The following is a 21,875-nucleotide window of genomic DNA, read 5'->3' as shown; positions in this document are numbered from 1 at the left end:
GATTGTCCATAGAGTCGCAAAGAGACACGATTGAACACATACACACATACATGATTTTACACACACATACATGATTTTACACACACACACACACACGATTTTATAGCTCCACGCCAGTATTCTTGCCTGGAGAATCCCAAGGACAGAGGGGCCTGCTGGGCCACAGTCCATGTGGTCGCAAAGAATCGGACAAGGCTGAAGCGACTTAACACGCACACACACACACACACACGACTTTAGCTCCAAGCCCTAGGTGGGATTAGGGTGTTTTTTGGGCCCAGGTGGAGGCTTGTCTCAGTTGGGTGTGATAGCCCATGTGTGGTATAAAGGTTCAGTCAAGACTTGAAAGGCCTTTTGCAGTTCTGAGATTCTGTAATTTGCTCTCAGGTTAACATATTACTTTAAGTTATTCAAGAGTACTTTTAAGATCATATATACCTTTAACTTCTCTTTTAGTAATATGACTAAAACTTTAAAAAAGGGTCCATTTAACATGTAACAGTTCACTAACCCAGCAATCATTGTGTACTAAAATGTATTGCATCCAAGTTACTCACAATTGTTCGTGTGCATTTCTTTAAAAAGAGTAGCTTGTTCAGTTCTAGAGTCAGGAGAGAACCTTGTTAAATAGTTTCCCACTAGAATGCTATATCAGTTTATTTATGTGGAAATCAAGAGATTGCAGTCCTGAGAGATGGATTTACTTAGAGTGAAATAGGTCATTAATGGCAGAGTTGGGCTTAGAATTTAGGTCTCTCACCCTACACAAAATGGAACATCTTTTTCTATTATGTGGCCTTAGCTGTTTCAAAATGTGATTATTCAAACTTAACATTATACTTAATGTTATACTCAACATTTATACTCAATAGCATTAACTCAACATTATACTCAAATAGCATAACCTGTGTGGTCTGGAACTCTTTGGGTAAAAGTATAACTAGTTATCTGTTCTGAGTTGTTGAAAATAGCACTTAATGCTATGCCCCAATCCCAAAGAGATGGAATATAAATTATATCAGACTTGACTTTGAGAAACATAACATTTAGAATTTCTCTGAATTTAGAAAACAATCAAGTAAACTCTCAAGCAGTTTTAACTAAAGTTTTTTAGTTTTCTGAAATCTCATTTGAAGATTATCTTTTGGCAAGAAATGTAGTTCCTTTTTGAATTATTGAACCTCATCAATTGATACTTTTTTGACAGGGTAAATTATAAGGCCAGATCCTGCCAGATGAGTTTAGTAGTAGCCTGGTTGTAAGTGAACACGTGCATAGTATCTGATACCATGTAGGAAGCAGTGCTTGTTAGGGTTATGCCCAGTGGTAAGTGTTGCAGACAAAGCTTGATGTTTTCTGGTCTCATCGTGAGAGTTAACAGTTTCTTATGTGTTTGTTTTCCTCTCTTTAGACTTTTGATAAAATTCTTATTGCTAATAGAGGAGAAATTGCGTGTCGGGTGAGTGGAATTTTAATCTTATTTTTCATTTTACTCTGTGAATTTTACTATTAAATCCCTTTAAGCATACATTATTATTGTAGATAACATTAATGTATTTTAATATAGGTTATTAAAACTTGCAAGAAGATGGGCATCAAGACGGTTGCCATCCACAGTGATGTTGATGCTAGTTCTGTAAGTATATTTGCTTTATTTGAGTTAGGATCTTATTTTGGATCAAATGGAAAAAAGTGAAAGATGGAGGGTTTTGTTGTTGTTGGCCTGAAAAGGTACACAATTTAAAAAATACCTGTTACTTAATCTTGTATTAAGCACAATGGAAGCCTCATAATGTCTTCAATATGTGTCTTAACTATTTTATTTTCGAGGCTTTAAAAGCTTGCTGCTGCTGCTGCTAAGTTGCTTCCGTCATGTCCGACTCTGTGCGACCCCATAGATGGCAGCCCACCAGACTCCCCAATCCCTGAAATTCTCCAGGCAAGAACACTGGAGTTAGACTAGAATAAATAGTTTGTAGAGGGATTCTCGGAGAAGGTGATGGCACCCCACTCCAGTAGTCTTGCCTGGAAAATCCCATGGATGGAGGAGCCTGATGGGCTGCAGTCCATGGGGTCGTGAAGAGTCAGACACAATTGAGCGACTTCACTTTCACTTTTCACTTTCATGCATTGGAGAAGGAAATGGCAACCCACTCCAGTGTTCTTGCCTGGAGAATCCCAGGGACGGGGGAGCCTGGTGGGCTGCCGTCTCTGGGGTCGCACAGAGTCGGACACGACTGAAGCGACAGCAGCAGCAGCAGCAGCAACAGAGGGATTCTGGTCGCCAAGTACATTTAGGCAGAGCATGAGAAAGGTAAAAGAGCTAGTTATTAATGAAATGTTTATACAGTGCTGCCTTATGGGAGCATATTTCCCCATAGAGTAATTCTGTGTCACTAAGGGGGTGCTCTGACTGTTTGACCTTCCTAAATGCTGTACTGTGTTCAGCTGAAAGTTTGATTAAAAAAATGGAAGATGATGCTGATTGGACGTGAGCAAAAGAGGGTATAGCATAAAGTGGTGAATGATAACTAATTTTATTGGAGATATTTTATCACAGCAGGCATTTGTAGCAGTAGTAAACTATGAATGAGGAGAAAAAAATCCCGTGGGGAAAGTATATAAATTATTGGAACTGTATGGAATGAAATGTAAGTAGTTGTACTTTGATAAGTTAACTCTTTCATACTACTTTTGATAATAGGACCTATTGGTAATGTCAGCTTTTATCATATAGTAATTTAATGCAAAGACTTTTCAGTCTTTGTGACTTTAAAATTTTATTCAGAAGTTTAGTTCAGTTGCTCAGTCGTGTCTGACTCTTTGCGACCCCATGAACCGCAGCACGCCAGGCCTTCCTGTCCATCACCAACTGCCAGAGTCTACCCAAACCTATGTCCATTGAGTTGATGATGCCATCCAACCATCTCATCCTCTGTCATCCCCTTCTTCTCCTGCCCTTAATCTTTGCCAGCATCATGGTCTTTTCCAATGAGTCAACTCTTCGCATCAGGTGGCCAAAGTATTGGAGTTTCATCTTCAGCATCAGTCCTTCCAATGAACACCCAGGACTGATCTCCTTCAGGATGGACTGGTTGGATCTCCTTGCAGTCCAAGGGACTCTGAAGAGTCTTTTTCAACACTACAGTTCAAAAGCATCAATTCTTCGGTGCTCAGCTTTCTTTATAGTCCAACTCTCACATCCATACATGACCACTGGAAAAACCATAGCCTTGACTAGACGGACCTTTGTTGGCAAAGGAATGTCTCTGCTTTTGAATATGCTGTCTAGGTTGGTCATAACTTTCCTTTCAAGGAGTAAGCGTCTTAATTTCATGGCTGCAGTGATTTTGGAGCCCCCAGAAATAAGGTCAGCCACTGTTTCCACTGTTTCCCCATCTATTTGCCATGAAGTGATGGGACCAGATGCCACAATCCTAGTTTTCTAAATGTTGAACCTTAAGCCAACTTTTTCACTCTCCTCTTTCACTTTCATCAAGAGGCTCTTATTTCTTCTTCACTTTCTGCCATAAGGGTAGTGTCATCTGCATATCTGAGGTTATTGATATTTCTCCCAGCAATCTTGATTTCCAGCTTGTGCTTCCTCCAGCCCAGCATTTCTCATGATGTACTCTGCATATAAGTTAAACAAGCAAGGTGACAATATACAGCCTTGATGTATTCCTTTTCCTATTTGGAACCAGTCTGTTGTTCCATGTCCACTTCTAACTGTTGCTTCTTGACCTGCATACAGGTTTCTCAAGAGGCAGGTCAGGTGGTCTGGTATGCCCATCTCTTTCAGAATTTTCCACACAGTCAAAGGCTTTGGCATAGTCAATAAAGCAGAAATCAATGTTTTTCTGGAACTCTCTTGCTTTTTCGATGATCCAGTGGATGTTGGCAATTTGATCTCTGGTTCCTCTGCCTTTTCTAAAACCAGCTTGAACATCTAGAAGTTCATGGTTCACGTATTGCTGAAGCCTGGCTTGGAGAATTTTGAGCATTACTTTACTAGCGTGTGAGATGAGTGCAATTGTGCAGTAGTTTGAGCATTCTTTGGCGTTGCCTTTCTTAGGGATTGGAATGAAAACTGACTGAGTTTTCCAAATTTGCTGGCATATTGAGTGCAGCACTTTCACAGCATCATCTTGCAGGATTTGATATAGCTCAAGTGGAATTCCATCACCTCCACTAGCTTTCATTTTGTCTTGTCTTCCTTTTTTGGCCCCTACATTTAAAATACTATCTTTTGATTAAAATAATTAAATCAAGCAATTAAAACTTGTTTTGCATACATATCGTTTGATTTTTTTTTTTTTGACTATTCATTTCTGGCTTCTCTACTAATAATTTGTTTTAACTGATAGTTTCATTAGTTTATATCTTTACAAAATATTCATGAAATAGTGAGAAAACTATTGCTTTAATGTCATTCTTGATTGATAAACAAAGGCATTTACCAATAGTAAACTCCTCCAGAAAAAGCTTGTGTTATCATCAAGCTTGTAGTAGATTTAAAATTCACTCTTCTCATTTAAAAAAAAATTTAATTTAATTTTAATTGGGACACTCTTGTCATCATGTTTTTATTTTCAGTGTATCTAGCTCAGGCCATGTTTTCATTCATACTTAAATTGAGAGAGAAAAGTGTCTGAATTGTGGACAGTCACTGTTTTTATTTCAAGCCTAACAGCAACCTTTCACTTATAATTTTCTTTTTCATATCATAGAATAGTTCATTCTCTATGCTGTGTTCTCCTGGAGGTGACTGTTGACATGGATAGTCCAAAATTACTTATATTTTCACTCTTCTCTATTTATTTATGTTTCAATATTGGTGATCCTCCATAGTCTGCTTCTGTAAGCTGTTACCTCAAAGAACATGAGTACTTTGTTCACTCATGTTCTTTGAGTACTTTGTTCCTAGCTTTGTGGACATTTTCTAAACTTTGGCAAAACTGCTTTCAAAAGAGTTGGTGTGAGTTTTAAATCTTCGACATTTATCCTTCCTGAAGTAGAGGTGGTAGTTTTTATATTTTAAAAACTTTTAGCCACTTTTTTTTTAACCAAAGATTATGATGCATAGTTTAGAATAAGATTTGCCAGGCTTCCCAAAGGGAAGCAAGCAATGCCTGCTCAAGTCAAAACTTCCTCTTAATATGACTTTCTGTAAGTCGGTTTCTAGAAAGATACTATAAGTAAAAACAGGATAATAATCATGATGGTTAGAATGCTCAGAGCTTGATTTAAGCCTCGGCAATAGGGCCACATCTGCTGCTTGGTTTCTGCTCCAGTCCCAAGAAAGACAAAGACATGAATTCCTCTAACAGCATATTTTGCTTTTTTAACACTTGATCCCAAAGGTTAGCATCATATCTAACCATATCTAGCCAGCTTTACAATGTTGATATTATGAACAAGGCATGCTATTCAGATATATATGTTTTAGTATTTATTTTCAAGAGGTCAGCGTTTTGAATATTACTTGGAGTGAAAGAATCTTACATGCTTCATGTTCTAACCACTGGACCACCAGGGAATTCCCTGCCTGATTTTTGTTTTGTGTTTTTTTTCTTGTGTATCTGAGTCATTCCATGTCTTAGTTATAGCCTAACTTAGTTTTAAAGTTTCTGTCATATTATTTCAAGTTCCTGCATACCTGTTTCTATTTCTGACTCTTCTCTCTCAATGGATTATTTCCTCATGCATGTAGATTTTGTCTTGTGATGCCATTTTTGGTGTCTTTAACGTTGAATTCTGCGTGGTTTGGGTTGCAGATGTAATCCTGTTGTGTGTTGGTTCTATTGGCTTCTGCCGATCACTCCAGGGTGTCACTGACTAATTTTTATATTCGTTTCTTGGCATGAAGGCTGCTGAATTATTAGGATGGGCAAAGCAAGATGAACTATACACATGCACACACACACCCACACCCACACACACATACACACATTCTCTCCCACACCCCTCCTTCTGTTACACAGGCTCATGATTTCTAATTTCCTGAGGAGACTTTTTCCTTAACCTTGAAGCACAGCTGATAGTATTTGTCTACACCCTACTTAGTAGATTATTTATTCATCCCCTCACCTCTTGATGCCCCCTTCACTGAAGATGTGATCTTTGAGCAGCAAGGCCTTATGTAGGAGTTTTCCTTCAAATCTTCAGCTCACACATGGTTCCGATCTCGGAGAGTTAAAACTCAAGTTCTCTAGTTTACCCAGATCCCCGCTTGCATTCTCCAAGATTAGTGGTGTTGGTTCTAGTGGATACTGTCTGACGTTTAGCTGCTTCTTTGTTTTTGATCCCTAGGGATTGCTTATGGTTTCTTGTAAACCAGACTGTTCATTTAGAGGAAATTTGTTATATTTAATCTAGAATTTTTAGATGCTTCTGGGGTGGGTTTGTGGTTTTTCTATCTAGTCTGCTTATTATTGGATTATCTTAAAATAGTATGCTATCCTGTTCCTCTGTTGAAGACAGTCTCTTGCTTTCTTTGAGAAGGCTGACCCAGAGCAGTCTCAGAGGCAGGCATCGCCCAGGAGAACAGTTTGTAAGTACTGGTGAGGTTAGTGCAACCACCTCCAGGGATGAAGCCAGAGTCAACAGCAGTGAAAACTCCTCCAGTGGGAAATGGTCAGGACCAGAGAGAGCGAAATAGGGGTTAAGCCTCTTAGCAAGTTGTGAATTGTCTTCTCTGTGTCATTCTCCAGGCCCTTATTACTTTGAAAAGATTTGTGGAGAATGGTTTATGAGTGGAAAATGGTCCTAGTGGGACACTGTGTCCTGCTGGTATTTCGATAGGCATTGTGTGGTATCTGTGGATCAATTTGAGGAAGTATCTTTACCTTAACATTTTAGAGTCCTATATGTGAGCATGGACATTCCATCTGATGTTGTTCCACTTACTTACATTGCTTTAATCTCAACAGTTTTATAGTTTTCAGAGAGTGAGTTTCACTTACTTTGCTATATTTATTCCTAAGTATTTTAGTATTACTTCTGGTCTATTAGAACTGCAATTTCTTCTTCTTTTCTCTCTGTTTTTATTGGTTGCACTGCATGCCTTGCAGGATCTTAGTTCCCTAGATTGAACCAATGCCCCCTGTATTGGGAGTGCAGAATTGTAACCACTGGACTGTCAAGGAATTCCCTAGAATTGCAGTTTCTTAATTTCAGTTTTTATTTTAATTGCAGGTATATAGGAATACAATTAATTTTCATATAGTGATTTGGGTCCTGCAACTTTGCTGAACTTCCTTATTATTTCTAATAGTTAAAAAAATAGATTTCTTAGGATTCTCTCTAGAAGATCATGTCATGTATAAAGAGAGAGAGATTTACTTCTTTCTTTTCTGACTGGATGCTTTTTATTTTATAGTCTTGCCTAATTTCCCTAGCTTTAACTTTCAGAATTATTGAAAAGTAGTGGTGAGAGCAGGTACTCTATTTTCCCCCTAAAAGGAGGAACAAAACATTCAGTATTCCATAACTAAGTTTGATTTAGGCTCTGGGATTTTCATCAATTCCCACTATTAGGTTGAGGAAGTGCCCTGCTAGTTTGTTGAGTTTTTATCATGACTGGGTGTTTGATTTGGTCAAATGTGTTCACTGTGTCTACCAAGATGATAATGTGGTTTTTATCCTTTATTCCATTGATGTGGTATATTATATTAATTAATTGATTTTTGGATGTTTAGCCTTACCTTCCTGGGATAAATCACACTTGGCCATAATGTATATAGTCCTTTGCGTATTTTGTTGCAGTCAGTTTGCTGGTATTTTGTAGAGGATTTTTCATCCATATTTGTAAGAGATACTAGTCTATACTTTTCATTTGATGTCTTTGTTTTGGTATGAGTTATTCTGTCTTCATGTTATACTATGGGACGTGTTTCCTCATCTTCTGTTGTTCTGGAAGTTTGTGAGTTGTCATTAATTATTCTTTTAATGTTTGGTGGAACTCACCAGTGAAACCATCTAGATCCGAGGTTTTCTTTCTGGGTAGTTTTTTTTTTTAACATTAAGAAAAGTTTATTTACTGGCCTGCGGCAGTCTTAGTTGCAGCTCGAGGGATCGTCAGTCTTTGTTGTAGCTTGGGGGATCCTTGGTTGTGGCTTGCAAACTCTTAGTTGTGGCGTGTGGGATTTAGTACCGTGACCAGGGATCAAATCTGGGCCCCCTGTATTGGGAGGATAGTGTCTTAGCCACTAGACTACCAGGGAAGTCCCTGTGAGTAGTTTCTTATTTACTAATTCCATCTCTTGATTTCCTGTTTCTTCTTGAGTTAGTTCTATAGTTTATTTCCTTCTAGGGAAGACATTTCATCCTAAGTTACCTAGTTTATTGTTAAATAATTGTTCATAGTATTTCTTTATTGTTTTTATTTCTGTAAGGCCAGTGGTAATGTCTCTTCCCTTCCTGTGTTGTTTCTTTGCAACCCCATGGATTGTAGCCCGCCAGGCTCCTCTGTCCATGGGGATTCTCCAGGCAAGAATATTGGACTGGGTTTGCCATACCCGCCTCCAGGGGATCTTCCCAACCCAGGGATTGAACCCAGGTCTCCTGAATTGCAGGTGGATTCTTTACCATCTGAGCCACCAGGGAAGCCCTTTGAAATTTTAGTTATTTGAGTTTTTTCATTTTTTTCTTGGTCAATTTAACTGAAGATTTTCCGTTTCATTGATCTTTCAAAGACCCAACTTTTGGTTTCATTGATTCATTCATAGTTTTTGTTTCCTTCATTCTGCCTGCTCTGGATTTAGTTTGCTCTTTTAAAAAAGTTTCTTAAGATAGAAGACTAGGTTGTTTTGAGGTCTTTTTAATATAGGGGTTTCACCATACATCTTTCTCTTAGTGTTTAAGTTGCATCCCGTGTTTTGACATTTTGTATTTTCATTACTCCTGGTTGCCTTGTATTTTCTGGTTCCCCTGGTGATTTTTTCTTTGACTCACTTATTATTTAGGAATTTTGTTTAATTCACATATTTATGAGTTTCCCAAATTTCTTTCTGTCACTGGTTTCTAATTTCCTTCAGCTTTTGTCAGAGAATGTATTTTTTCTTTTTCTATCCTTTAAAAGTTTTTAATGTTTGTTTTATGGACTAGCATATGAACTATTCTGGAGAACGTTCCACGTGAATTTAAGATTATATTCTGCTGTTGCTGGGTGGAGTGTTCTATAGTGTCTTTTAGGACTGGTTGGTTCATAAGGATATTTAAGTCATCTATCCTGGCTAATTGCCTGGTGGTTTAATACAGTATTGAAAGTGGGGTTTAACATACTTTGGAAAGCCTTTAAAATTACTGAGTATTTTGTTTTGCTCAGTTTATAAAATTGGACAAGTGATTACATATAGATAGGCCCACAGCCCTGTGCTTGAAAACGCTAAGGTAGAAAAGTAAGGTAGAAAATGACTAAAGAACTCTGAGTGTCTAGTCCTAGAGACTGTCACAAGGAATCTGTGCAATTTTCAGGAAGCAAGAAATTTTGACACTATTTATATTGTTCTAGACTTAGAGAAAGAAAAATAGATTTCCATTTCTTTTTTCTGAAACCAGCCTAGTTACTAGGAAATCAAAATCTGGACAAAGATAGTAAGCAGAAAATAAAAAATGACTTATTATATATATTGTTAGAAAAATCCTAAGTAATAGGAACTAGAATAAAATTTATTTAAATAAAATGCTGCAGTCATGCAGAGTGTATTCGTGACATTTCAATATGGTTTCAATACTAGACACTATTAATTGAATATACTAATAGGTTAATGGAGGAAAACTGTATGATCACCTTGATAGAAGCCTTCAGTTCAGTTCAGTCGCTCAGTCATGTCCGACTCTTGGCGACCCCCTGAACCACAGCACGCCAGGCCTCCCTGTCCATCACCAACTCCCAGAGTCCACCCAAATCCATGTCTATTGAGTCAATGATGCCATCCAACCATCTCATCCTCTATTGTCCCCTTCTCCTCCTGCCCTCAATCTTTCCCAGCATCAGGGTCTTTTCAAATGAGTCAGCTCTCCGCATCAGGTGGCCAAAGTATTGGAGTTTCAGCTTCAACATCAGTCCCTCCAATGAACACCCAGGACTGATCTCCTTTAGGATGGACTGGTTGGAGCTCCTTGCAGTCCAAGGGACTCTCAAGACTCTTCTCCAACACCACAGTTCAAAAGCATCAATAGAAGCCTAAATGTCATTTAAAAGAAATGCGCTGTCTTCCTCTTGTAAAATCCTTAGTAAGACAGGATCAGATAACTACTTCCATCCCAAAATAAAAATTAAGTCATACCTTACAGGAAGCATTTTCATAAAAGTCCAGATGAAGACCCATACATTTACTATCACCACTGATATTTAGTAGCATCCAAGAAGTACTTGGCAATGCAGTTAGGCGAGAGTTATAAAATGGTGGACAGGAAAGGCAGAAATAATAAGATAGTACTGAGTTTCCAGTACAGTGGCAACTGAATAACTCTTTAGAAACAATGAGGAAAGCCTCTATGATAGTTAAAAAAATAAATACAAATATCTATAGATTTCCTAAATATTAACAAGGTAGAAATACAACTTAAAAAAATTTAACCTCGTGGAAATAGTGCCGAAGATAAAACACTTTACGATATGAATTTAAAGTGAATTTGTGTGACTTATATGAGGACTTCTTTTTTTATGGGGAAACAATATTGTAAATACTACTTATTTCTAGATCTGTGTTTTTGTATTAAATCCTAATAAATGTAATAATGTAATGGCGAAGGGGAATTGACAAAAAATATGCAAGAATAGCCTAGGAAATTTTGAGGAAAATCGAAGAAGTAACTGTACTGCTGCTGCTGCTGCTGCTAAGTTGCTTCAGTCGTGTCCGACTCTGTGTGACCCCATGGACAGCAGCCCACCAGGCTCCTCTGTCCACAGGATTCTCCAGGCAAGAATATTGGAGTGGGTTGCCACTTCCTTCTCCAAGATAAAGACTGCTGCTGCTGCTAAGTGGCTTCAGTTATGTCTGCACTAACAGATATTAAAAAATATTGGGGACTCCCTGGCAGTCCAAGAGTTAAGACTCCGAACTTCCTCTGAAGGGAGCGTGAGTTCAGTCCTCGGTCAGGGAACTAAGATCCTGTATGCCATGTGGTGCAGCAAAAAAGAAGTTGTAATACTTTATAAAGTGGAAATTATTAGGACCATTACATAAAATTTTGGAGCCAGAAGACACAGATTTATGGAATAAATTCATTCGATTTTAGGTAGAGGGCTGATGTGGGAGATTTTATTTGTTTGAGGACCTTATTAATATAATATTGACGTAAAAGGCAGAAGTGGATTGTAGGGTTTTATGCCTAATGTGCTATGATTTGGGGTAGCCCCAGAGAAGTTAAGAAATAATAAGTAATGAGAACTATCTGACAGTTTCGGTGACCAAGACTTTTTAAGTGGGAAGTCAGATCTTGCTTCATTAGTTTGGTGAATAGTGGGAACAAATAATTATGAGAATTTAGAGATTGTTGTGTTTGTACTTCTCAAAATTCATGTTAGATAACTTAATTTACTTTTATGATAATTATGTATGTATGTATGTTTTCAGGTGAAAAGACTAGTAAACCTTCCCCTAAGAAACAGCAAAATATTGTTATATTTGTTTTAAACATGAAGTTAGGGCTGTGAGGTTTTGTTTTTAAATGGGATTAAATGACTCTGAACTTCAGCCTTTGACTGTATTTCCTATCTAGATTCCTAAATTGAACTTACCAATGTTTTGTTGCTTTGTTTGTGTATTGTAACCTTGGATTTAAATGAGAAATACCTGATATTTATTGCATTAACACCAAAACCTAAAATCAGGGAAGGAGTCATTATGACTCACGTGTTGGCCAGGCAGCCTGCTGTTTGAACTGTGCTTCCTGGTGAGTATTGTAGTCCTACCCTTAGGATTCGGTAATGAGATTGAGTGGGGTGCCCCTGGGAGCGCTCTGGGATGATTGACAGTAAGGTGGGGGGGGAATCATCACTTAGCATGCCTACCCTTGGTATTATTTCCCTGCTGTCTGGGGAGGTACTGAGGACAAATAGGACTTTGTGATGTCTATGTAATTAGTGTATGTTGGTTCCAGCTGAACAAACTGGAGGGTAATGATCAGGTAAATGGAGATGGAATATATCAGTACAGGCTAAGGTGTAAAAGACGTTAGAGAAAACCGTTTAAAAATGTTATGGGTTGGTTAGAATGTTTTATATCTTTTCATATATATATATCTTTTAATAAACTTAGACCTGTTAGTATTTTTGTTTGAATATCTTTTGTCCTATGTAAACATAAAGAGTTGAAAGCAATTTAAGTGTCAAAACCTCAAGCATTTACCTTTTCTGTTTACTTCATTTACTTTTCAGGATATTTTGCAACCTTTCTTTCTTTGGAAGAGAGTTAAAGTTCTTAATAAAAAAAATTTTGTTTTTTCTTTACAAAATCTTTTAATGGACTTATTTGCAATTAGTGTCATTATTAATCTTCAGATAGGAATCAGTGACCAGAGTCAGATTTGTAGACCTTTTTGGGGATGGTAACTGAGAAATTAGATAACCTTTTATCATATGTATGTGTGTAGTTGAGATGATGTATCTAATATTTTCTTCTGTTGTTTTAGTAGTACAGAATATTATAAGATAATGGCCATCATAGTCCATGTTTCCCAGTTGGTCTTACTTAGGTCAGAAACCTTCCCAGTCTTTTAGATTGCAATAGAAAATCTGTAGGATTCTTAATTCATTCTTGCAAAAAATGCTTATAGTTGTCATTGTTCAGGATGAAGTTTTCTTATCGGCAACGTAGAGTTCCAGGCAAAGCCTCTGATATGGGGAGGAAGGAATTGGTTTCATTAATATGATTATGGACCTTGGAGTTCTGGTAATTAGGTAATTAAAGGGTTTTTGAATGGCATACTCTAAAACTTGGTAATGCTCACTTTTCTTAAAACTTAGCTTTCAGTAACCTTTTTGGATTAAGAATACAGTGTATCTACGTATGCATATTTAAAACACTAGACTTGTCAGTGAAGAACAGATTATTCAGAAGGAATCGTTTAAGATGCTTAGACATTACTTTAACCATCCTTTTTCTTTTATTGTCTTTGAAAAAACATATTTTTCAGAGACATTGTACTATATCAGTTTAAACTGTTTTGATTATCTTTGTCTTGACTAAATTACTTTCTCTACATATTTTTTTGGGAAAATGGAATAGGTTAGGATTCCTGGTAGGAATTTGTTCACATTAATATGGCTCATCAGGGACATTATATTTAATTGGAGATCCTGCAGAATAGTAGCAGGAGGCTGAAGAGAATTGTTTAGCATTAGCAATGGCTCGTTTGGGAGTTAGGCACTAATCAAGGAGCTTGAGTGTTAGCAGTGGGGATGATGGGAATTATGACGATTATGACATGTAAGCGTGTCTGTGTGCGAAGTGGACAGGCAATGAGTTAATCAAGAAGTATATTAAATGGCTCCCATGCTGATTCATTATTATCTACCATAGTGCCTGTCAGGTTATGTATTTAAAAAATACAATTATGGCTGAATTCAATATGTATAAATTCAACCACCATTTTTTGCTTCTCTGTAAAATAACCTCAAATTACCTAATACTACAAAAATAGAAAAATGTATCAACCCCACTGACTGTGTGATTTGTGTGTTAAAATACATATCTCATTTTATTTTTAACACTTTAAAGTGAACCTTTAATTTCAGATTCATTTAAACTTTTGTTTGTTTTGCCTTTTCACGTGTTGTAAATACTCTTTGTCTTAGTTTCTACTGCATGAAGGGTTTAAATTCCAAAACAACTTTTATATACCTTTATTTTTCAGGATGAAAAAATAATTTCATTATTTCAAAAAGACATTAATATGTAACACATGAAGCTAATCATTAGACACAAGACAAATCAAAGCATCATTCTTTTCCACCATCAGAATGCTGCAAAATCAGGGGCTGGGCATGGTGGTGGTAGGAATCGCCTTTGCCCTAGTGGGTGGCCTGTTTGTGGCAGGTAGACCCATTCTGTGCCCAGCATGGTTAGAGCCATCTGTTGTGAAACGATGGGTTAGAAATGCTAGAAATGTACATATTTTGGGGAAATGGAACTAATAAATTGAATTCCTTTTAGAAAATAAATTGAAATGCAGTATAAATCCATGAGCAGACTGGATTATATCAACAGGCAAATTTATAGAGTTCTATACACGGTTCTTTCTTTCTTTTTTATTGTAAGCACTGCCAAATTTAATAAAACTTTCTACCAAACTGTGACCTTTATGTATTAACTTAATTAAAGCAGTATTATGGGTACTACTCAAAGTGTTAACCTGTGGGTGGTAGTTATTGAAATCCATTATCTATGGAGCCAGTATTAGTGGTCAGCTATATCAGAAGTAAAATTTGCAACCAGGACCCTCCCTTGGGTGCTGGGAGCTCAGCAGGTTATATAGTCAAAACCTGTCAAAGCTTCTTAAAAGACTGATAGTTTAAGCCCTGTGGAGTTAAGGGTAAACCGATCATTCCAGTAAGGAAGGACTGTGACTATTGAGCAGCAAGGCAAAAATTATATTTGGACAGGGGCAAAAAAAAAAAGGATTGATATCAGTATCTTTATGTAGGAATTATTGTATTCATATGTTTGTATAATTGCCGTTTAACCTTAATAAAAGCATTACAATTCTTTGGAAAGTGACTTGTGACAATTTTCCTTTCCAAAATTAAAAAGCGTCCCTAAGTCCTTAATTTTTGTTAGTAAGACCTTTATCCTTTCACTGATACTAAAAGTTTAGTTTAAAAACAAAGCACAGTGAAATACTGAGCTTACCTTTTGTTTTTGTATATCTGAAAGTTCCTGGTGACTTTAAACAGCATGGGCTGAAAAAGAATATTATGTGTTTCGTTGTAGGTTAGTACCTGATGGTATGAAAAAAAAATACCTGATCGTAGATTTAGTTTTCTTTAAACATCTATTTACATAGGTTTAGAAGTTCTGTAGTCTTACTGCAAAAACATACAGAAAAAGATTTGAAAATATAGCTTACCTTTATAAATACAATATTTTTGATATTGCCACGTTTATAAGACTTCGACTTAACTCATTTCTGTTATAGTCTCATTAATTTAAGACTTCTTAGTAGATGGAAAGATATGATCATTCTAAGAACTGTTAATAAATGTCACTTATTGAATATCTGCAGTTTCCTAGAGAGTCGGTGTTTATATAAGGGAAGTGTTACTGTCATCATTTCAAGTTGAGAAAACTGGGGCTTCTGGATACAAACTAGGTCGTCAGAGATGGTTTAGCTAGGCCAAGCAGTGGAGCTGAAGTTCTAATTTTATGTCTCCAACTTGTACTATTTCCATTGTAGCATGTTGCTTCCCATGCTAAGTATATGGAGAAGTCCCTTTTCTCCTCCAAAGAAAGTCAGGTTTCTTAGGGTTAGATGCTATGCTAGGGGCTGTTGCAGGCCTGTTGTGGGCCAGATGCTATGCTGGTCACTAAAATGAGAATAGTGACTATGAGAAAACTGATTTTTGCTCTCATGGCACTTGAGTCTAGTGGTAGAGATAGATATAAAATAAGAAAACATGCAAACAAATAATTACAAATTGTGATAAGTGTTATGAAGGAAACAGACCAGTTGCTGAGAGAGAATAATGGTGATCAGGGAAATTCTTTAAAGGTAAGATGAGACCTGATAGATGAGAGTCAGCTCTTAACTAGGCAGTCAGCTAGGCAGATGGGGCAGCATGTGCAAAGGTCCTGAGCCAGCTAAGTAGATTGGTTCTTAATATGTAAATCAGCACGACTCAGCCTGTGTAGGCGTTTCATTTACTTGCCAGCTCTTGATCTCAAGCAGTAGTAGCCAGTGGCTTGACCCTTCTTGGGACAGCTTCTTTTGCTATTTGCTGCTCCTCTTGCTTGATTGTCATAATGGCAGCTGCCAATTTGGAATAGTGAAGGGAGGAGTCCAGGAGGCATCTTCAGGAAGATATAAGGCTGTCTGAGTGACAACAGATTTATGTCTGATGTATCAATTTATTTGAGTTGAAGCCTAGCCTAAGGAAGAGAGGCTCCAATTCAGGTAAATCCTGTTATTGCCATCTTTGGTCATGCATCCATTCAGTGTGTTGATGCAGAGCATTGTCAAGGTACTGGGAGTGGGATGTGGTCTCTCAGTGGAGGCTTGTAGGCTTGGGACAAAAGGCAGGAACCTTGTCTTTCTATGAGGGAGACAGTTCAGGTAAAACTAATACAGATAGTATTTTTAAATGTCTTATTTTATAAACATTTTAAAGTGTCTTCCAGGTCTTCCTGCAAATTAATCATATATTAGTTTACTTTCCAGGTCTATAATGTGCCCCCAATTGATACTAGATATTTTAGTGAAAAGGAGTTTATAATTAAATATAGTAGAATAACTTCGGTGAGCTATTCCAGTGAAGTGTTACAGATCCCTAGGCTATGTTGGTGAAACTCAGCAGGAATGCTCTGCGTAGGGGAAAATAGTGCAAATCCACACAAACCTATATGTGAAGGGTTTAATTTTTCCTCTTGATAAATGCTTTCACATATACTTTATGTTTTCTAAATACTTTTTTAAACTGCAGTTTTAGGTTCACAGCAAAATTGAGAGGAAGTATAGAGTCTTCCTCTACACTCCTGCCTCCACACATACATGGCCTCCCCTCCTGCCTCCACACATACATGGCCTCCCCATTATCAACATCTAGCATCAGAACAGAGCATATATTGCAAATGATGAGCTTACATTGATGTATAATTTCCCAAAGTCTGTAGTTTATATTAGAGTTCATTCTTGGTGTCGTACATTCTGTTGTTGTTCAGTTGCTCAGTTGTGTCCGATTCTTTGTGCCCCCATGGACTGTAGCATTCTAAGCTTCCCTGTCCTTCACCATCTCCCAGAGCTTGCTCACACTCATGTCCATTGAGTCAGTGATGCCATCCAGCCATCTCACCCTATGTCATCCCCTTCTCCTCCTGCTTTCAGTCTTTGCCGGTATCAGGGTCTTTTCTAATGAGTCAGCTTTTTGTATCAGGTGGCTGAAGTATTGGAGCTTCAACATCAGTGCTTTCAGAGAGTATTCAGGATTGATTTCCTTTTGGATTGACTGGTTTGATCTCTTTGCTGTGCAAGGGATTCTCAAGTCTTCTCCAGCTCCACAGTTCAAAAGCATCAATTCTTCAGCGCTCAGCCTTCTCTGTGGTACAACTCTCACATCTGTATATGTGGGAAAAAAGTGATAAGTGCAAAGAAATAGAGGGAAACAGTAGAATGGGAAAGACTAGAGATCTCTTCAAGAAAATTAGAGATACCAAGGGAACATTTCACACAAAGATGGGCACAATAAAGGACAGAAATGGTGTGGACCTAACAGAAGCAGAAGATAATTAAGAAGAGGTGGCAAGAATACACAAAAGAACTATACAAAAAAGATCTTCATGACCCAGAGAACCACTATGGTGTGATCACTCACCTAGAGTCAGACATCCTAGAATACGAAGTCAAGTGGGCCTTAGGAAGCATCACACGAACAAAGCTAGTGGAGGTGATGAAATTCCAGTTGAGGTATTTCAAATCCTGAAAGATGATTCTGTAAAAGTGCTGCACTCAATATGTCAGCAAATTTGGAATACTCAGCAGTGGCCACAGGACTTGAAAAGGTCAGTTTTCATTCCAATCCCAAAGAAAGGCAATGCCAAAGAATGTTCAAACTACCGCACAATTGTACTCATCTCACACGCTAGTAAAGTAATGCTCAGTATTCCTCAAGACAGGCTTCAGCAGTACATGAACCGTGAACTTCGAGATGTTCAAGCTGGTTTTTAAGGTGGAGGAACCAGAGATCAAATTGTCAACATGCATTGGATCATGCAAAAGCAAGAGAATTCCAGAAAATTTCTACTTCTGCTTTATTGATTATGCCAAATCCTTTGACTGTGTGGATCTGGATCACAACAAACTGGAAAATTCTGAGAGATGGGAATACCAGACCACCTGGCCTGCCTCCTGAGAAATCTGTATGCAGGTCAAGAAGCAACAGTTAGAACTGGACATGGAACAACAGACTGGTTTCAAATAGGGAAAGGAGTACGTCAAGGGTGTATATTGTCACCTTGCTTATTTAACTTCTATGCACAGTACATCATGAGAAATGCTGGACTGGATGAAGCATAAGCTGGAATCAAGATTGCTGGGAGAAATATTAATAACCTCAGATATGCAGATGACACCACCCTTATGGCAGAAAGTGAAGAAGAACTAAAGAGCCTCTTGATGAAAGTGAAAGAGGAGGGTGAAGAAGTTGGCTTACAACTCAACGTTCAGAAATCTAAGAGCATCTAGTATCTAGTCCCATCACTTCGTGGCAAATAGATGGGGAAACAGTGGAAACAGTGACAGACTTTATTTTTTTGGGCTCCAAAATCAACTGTAGGTGTTAACTGCAACCATGAAATTAAAAGATGCTGCTCCTTGGAAGAAAAGTTATGACCAACCTAGTTCAGTTCAGTTCAGTTCAGTCGCTCAGTCATGTCCGGCTCTTTGCGACCCCATGAATCGCAGCATGCCAGGCTTCCCTGTCCATCACCATCTCCCGGAGTTGACTCAAACTCAAGTCCATTGAGTCAGTGATGGCATCCAGCCATCTCATCCTCTGTCATCCCCTTTTCCTCCTGCCCCCAATCCCTCCCAGCATCAGGGTCTTTTCCAATGAGTCAACTCTTCATATTGAGGTAGCCAAAGTACTGGAGTTTCAAGCTTTAGCATCATTCCTTCCAAAGAACACCCAGGGCTGATCTCCTTTAGAATGGACTGGTTGGATCTCCTTGCAGTCCAAGGGACTCTCAAGAGTCTTCTCCAACACCACAGTTCAAAAGCATCAATTCTTCAGTGCTCAGCCTTCTTCACAGCCCAACTCTCACATCCATACATGACCACTGGCAAAACCATAGCCTTGACTAGACGAACCTTTGTTGGCAAAGTAATGTCTCTGCTTTTCAATATGCTATCTAGGTTGGTCTTAACTTTTCTTCCAAAGAGTAAGTGTCTTTTAATTTCATGGCTGCAATCACTATCTGCAGTGATTTTGGAGCCCCCCAAAAATAAAGTCTGATGCTGTTTCCACTGTTTCCCCATCTATTTCCCATGAAGTGATGGGACCTGATGCCCTGATCTTAGTTTTCTGAATGTTGAGCTTTAAGCCAACTTTTTCACTCTTTCACTTTCATCAGGAGGCTCCTTAGTTCTTCTTCACTTTCTCCCATAAGGGTGGTGTCATCTGTATATCTGAGGTTATTAATATTTCTCCCGGCAATCTTAATTCCAGCTTGTCCCTCTTCCAGTCCAGTGTTTCTCATGATGTACTCTGCATGTAGGTTAAATAAGCAGGGTGACAACATACAGCCTTGACGTACTCCTTTTCCTATTTGGAACCAGTCTGTTGTTCCATGTCCAGTTCTAACTGTTGCTTCCTGACCTGCATATAGGTTTCTCAAGAGGCAGGTCAGGTGGTCTGTTATTCCTATCTCTTTTCAGAATTTTCCACAGTTTATTGTGATCCACACAGTCAAAGGCTTTGGCATAGACAGCATATTAAAAAGCAGAGACATTAATTTGCCAACAAAGGTCTGTCTAGTCAAGGCTGTGGTTTTTCCAGTGGTCATGTATGGATGTGAGAGTTGGACTGTAAAGAAAACTGAGTGCCAAAGAATCGATGCTTTTGAACTGTGATGTTGGAGAAGACTCTTGAGAGTCCCTTGGCCAGCAAGGAGATACAACCAGTTCATCCTAATGGAAATCATTCGTGAATCTTCATTGGAAGGACTGCTGCTAAAGCTGAAACTCCAATACTTTGGCCACCTGATGGGAAGAACTGACTCATTTGAAAAGACCCTGATGCTGGGAAAGATTGAAGGTGGGAGGAGAAGGGGATGACAGAGGATGAGATGGTTGGATGACATTACTGATTCAGTGGACATGAGGTTGAGTCAACTCTGGGAGTTGGTGATGGACAGGGAGGCCTGGCATGTTGCAGTCCATGGGGTTGCAGAGAGTCTGACACCTCTGAGTGACTGAACTGAACTGATAATGACATATGGGCTTCCCAGGTGGTACTGTTGGTGAAGAACTCACCTGCCAGTGTAGGAGATGGGAGATACAAGAGATGGGAATTCAATCCCTGTGTCGGGAAGATCCCCTGGAGGAGGGCATGGCAACTCCTTTCAGTATTCTTGCCTGGAGAATCCCTTGGACAAAGGAGTCTGCAGGGCTGTAGTCCATGGAGTTGCAGAGGGTAGGACACAACTGAAGCAACTTTGCATACATGCATAATGACATTCATCTGTCATTACTGTATGAGATAGTGTATTTCCACTCCTGTAAAAATCCTCTGCGTTCTGTCTGTTCATTTCCTGCCTTCTGTGACAACCACTGGCTTTTTTATGATCTCCATAGTTTTCCCATTTCCAGAATATCATATAATTGAAATCATACAGTATGTAGCCTTTTCAGATTAGCTTCTTTCACTTAGTAGTATGAATTTAAGTTTTTTTTCTACTTTTTTCATAGCTTTACAGCTCATTTCTTTTTAGTGCTGAACAGTAATTCTGTTGTTTAGATTACCACAGGTTATTTAGTCATTCACCTACTGAAGGACGTCTCGTTTGCTTTTGGTACTTATGGATAAAGCTGTTAGAAACATCTGTGTGTAGACAAGGGAGTGTGATTGTCAGATCATATGGTATGAACATGTTTAATTCTGTAACAAATCACCAAACTGTCTTCCCGAGTAGCTGTACCATTGTGCATTCTCAGCAGTAAATGAATGAGAGTTCTCGTTGTTCCCCATCCTCATCAGCCTCTGATGTTGTTGTCAGTGTTCTGGATTTTGGTCGTTCTAATAGGTGTGAGGTGTTATCTTGCTGCTTTAATTTGGCATTTTCTTGTTATGTGATGTGGAACATCTTTCTAAGTGCTCTTCGCCATCTGTGTATCTTCTTTGGTTAGGTGTCTAAGGTCTTGGGCTTGTGTTTTAGTTGAGTTGTTTTCTTATTGGCGAGTTTGAGTTCTTTGTATATTTTGGATAATAGTCCTTTATCAGATATCACTTGCATATATTTTCTCTCAGTTTGTGACTTGTCTTCTAGTTGTCTTGACATTGTCTTTTGCAGAGAAGTTTTAATTTTAACGAAGTCTAGCTGCCTCTTTCTTTCATGGACTGTGCCTTTGATAGTATATATCTACTGTAGAAAGTTATTGACATACCCCAGCTTGTCCAGGTTTTCTCCTTAGTTGTCTTCTAGGAGTTTTATAGTTTTGTGTTTTAACTGCTCTTTCTTCTGTGCTCTGTGGACCATTTTTCGCTAATATTTGTAAAGGATATAGGGTCTATGTCTAGATTATTTTTTTTGCATGTGGATGTTGAGTTATGCCAGGACCATTGGTTGAAGAGGCCTTCTTTGCTCCATTTTATTGCTTTTTTTCTTTTGTCAGAGATCAGTGGGGTATAGTTCTTGGCTCTCATTTTAGTTGCTTTGATCTATTTGTTCTTTTGCCAATACCACCCTGTCTTGCTTACGGTAGCTTTATCATAAGTCTTGATGTTGAGTGTTAATACTCTGTTTTTCTTCAATATCGTGTTGGCTATGTGGTCTTTTGCCTTCCTGTAAACTTTAGAATAGCTTTGTTGATACCCACGGAATAACTTGGGGGGATTTTGAATGCACTGAATGTATAGATCAAATTGGGAAGAACTAACATCTTGACAGTATTGAGTCTTTCTATCCATGGAGATAGAAACTCTCTCCATTTGTTTA

General features: G+C 38.3%; 1 protein-coding gene across 5 annotated transcripts in view; it reads left to right on the top strand.

The window, feature by feature from the left end:
* PCCA (propionyl-CoA carboxylase subunit alpha) overlaps positions 1 to 21,875 on the top strand; it is a 363,650-nt gene that overhangs the window by 14,653 nt on the left and 327,122 nt on the right. For all 5 annotated transcript variants that reach the window (XM_044927096.2, XM_025262608.3, XM_025262607.3 and 2 more), the window contains exons 3-4: positions 1,412 to 1,459; positions 1,568 to 1,636. In XM_044927096.2, coding sequence (XP_044783031.2) covers positions 1,412 to 1,459; positions 1,568 to 1,636 — 117 coding nt within the window. The remainder of the gene's footprint in view (positions 1 to 1,411; positions 1,460 to 1,567; positions 1,637 to 21,875) is intronic.

This window comes from Bubalus bubalis, chromosome 13, assembly GCF_019923935.1.
Source record: "Bubalus bubalis isolate 160015118507 breed Murrah chromosome 13, NDDB_SH_1, whole genome shotgun sequence".
NCBI classification, from domain to species: Eukaryota; Metazoa; Chordata; class Mammalia; order Artiodactyla; family Bovidae; genus Bubalus; species Bubalus bubalis.
Note: the sequence above shows the minus strand (reverse complement) of the source record. Positions and strands in the feature narration are given on the sequence as shown.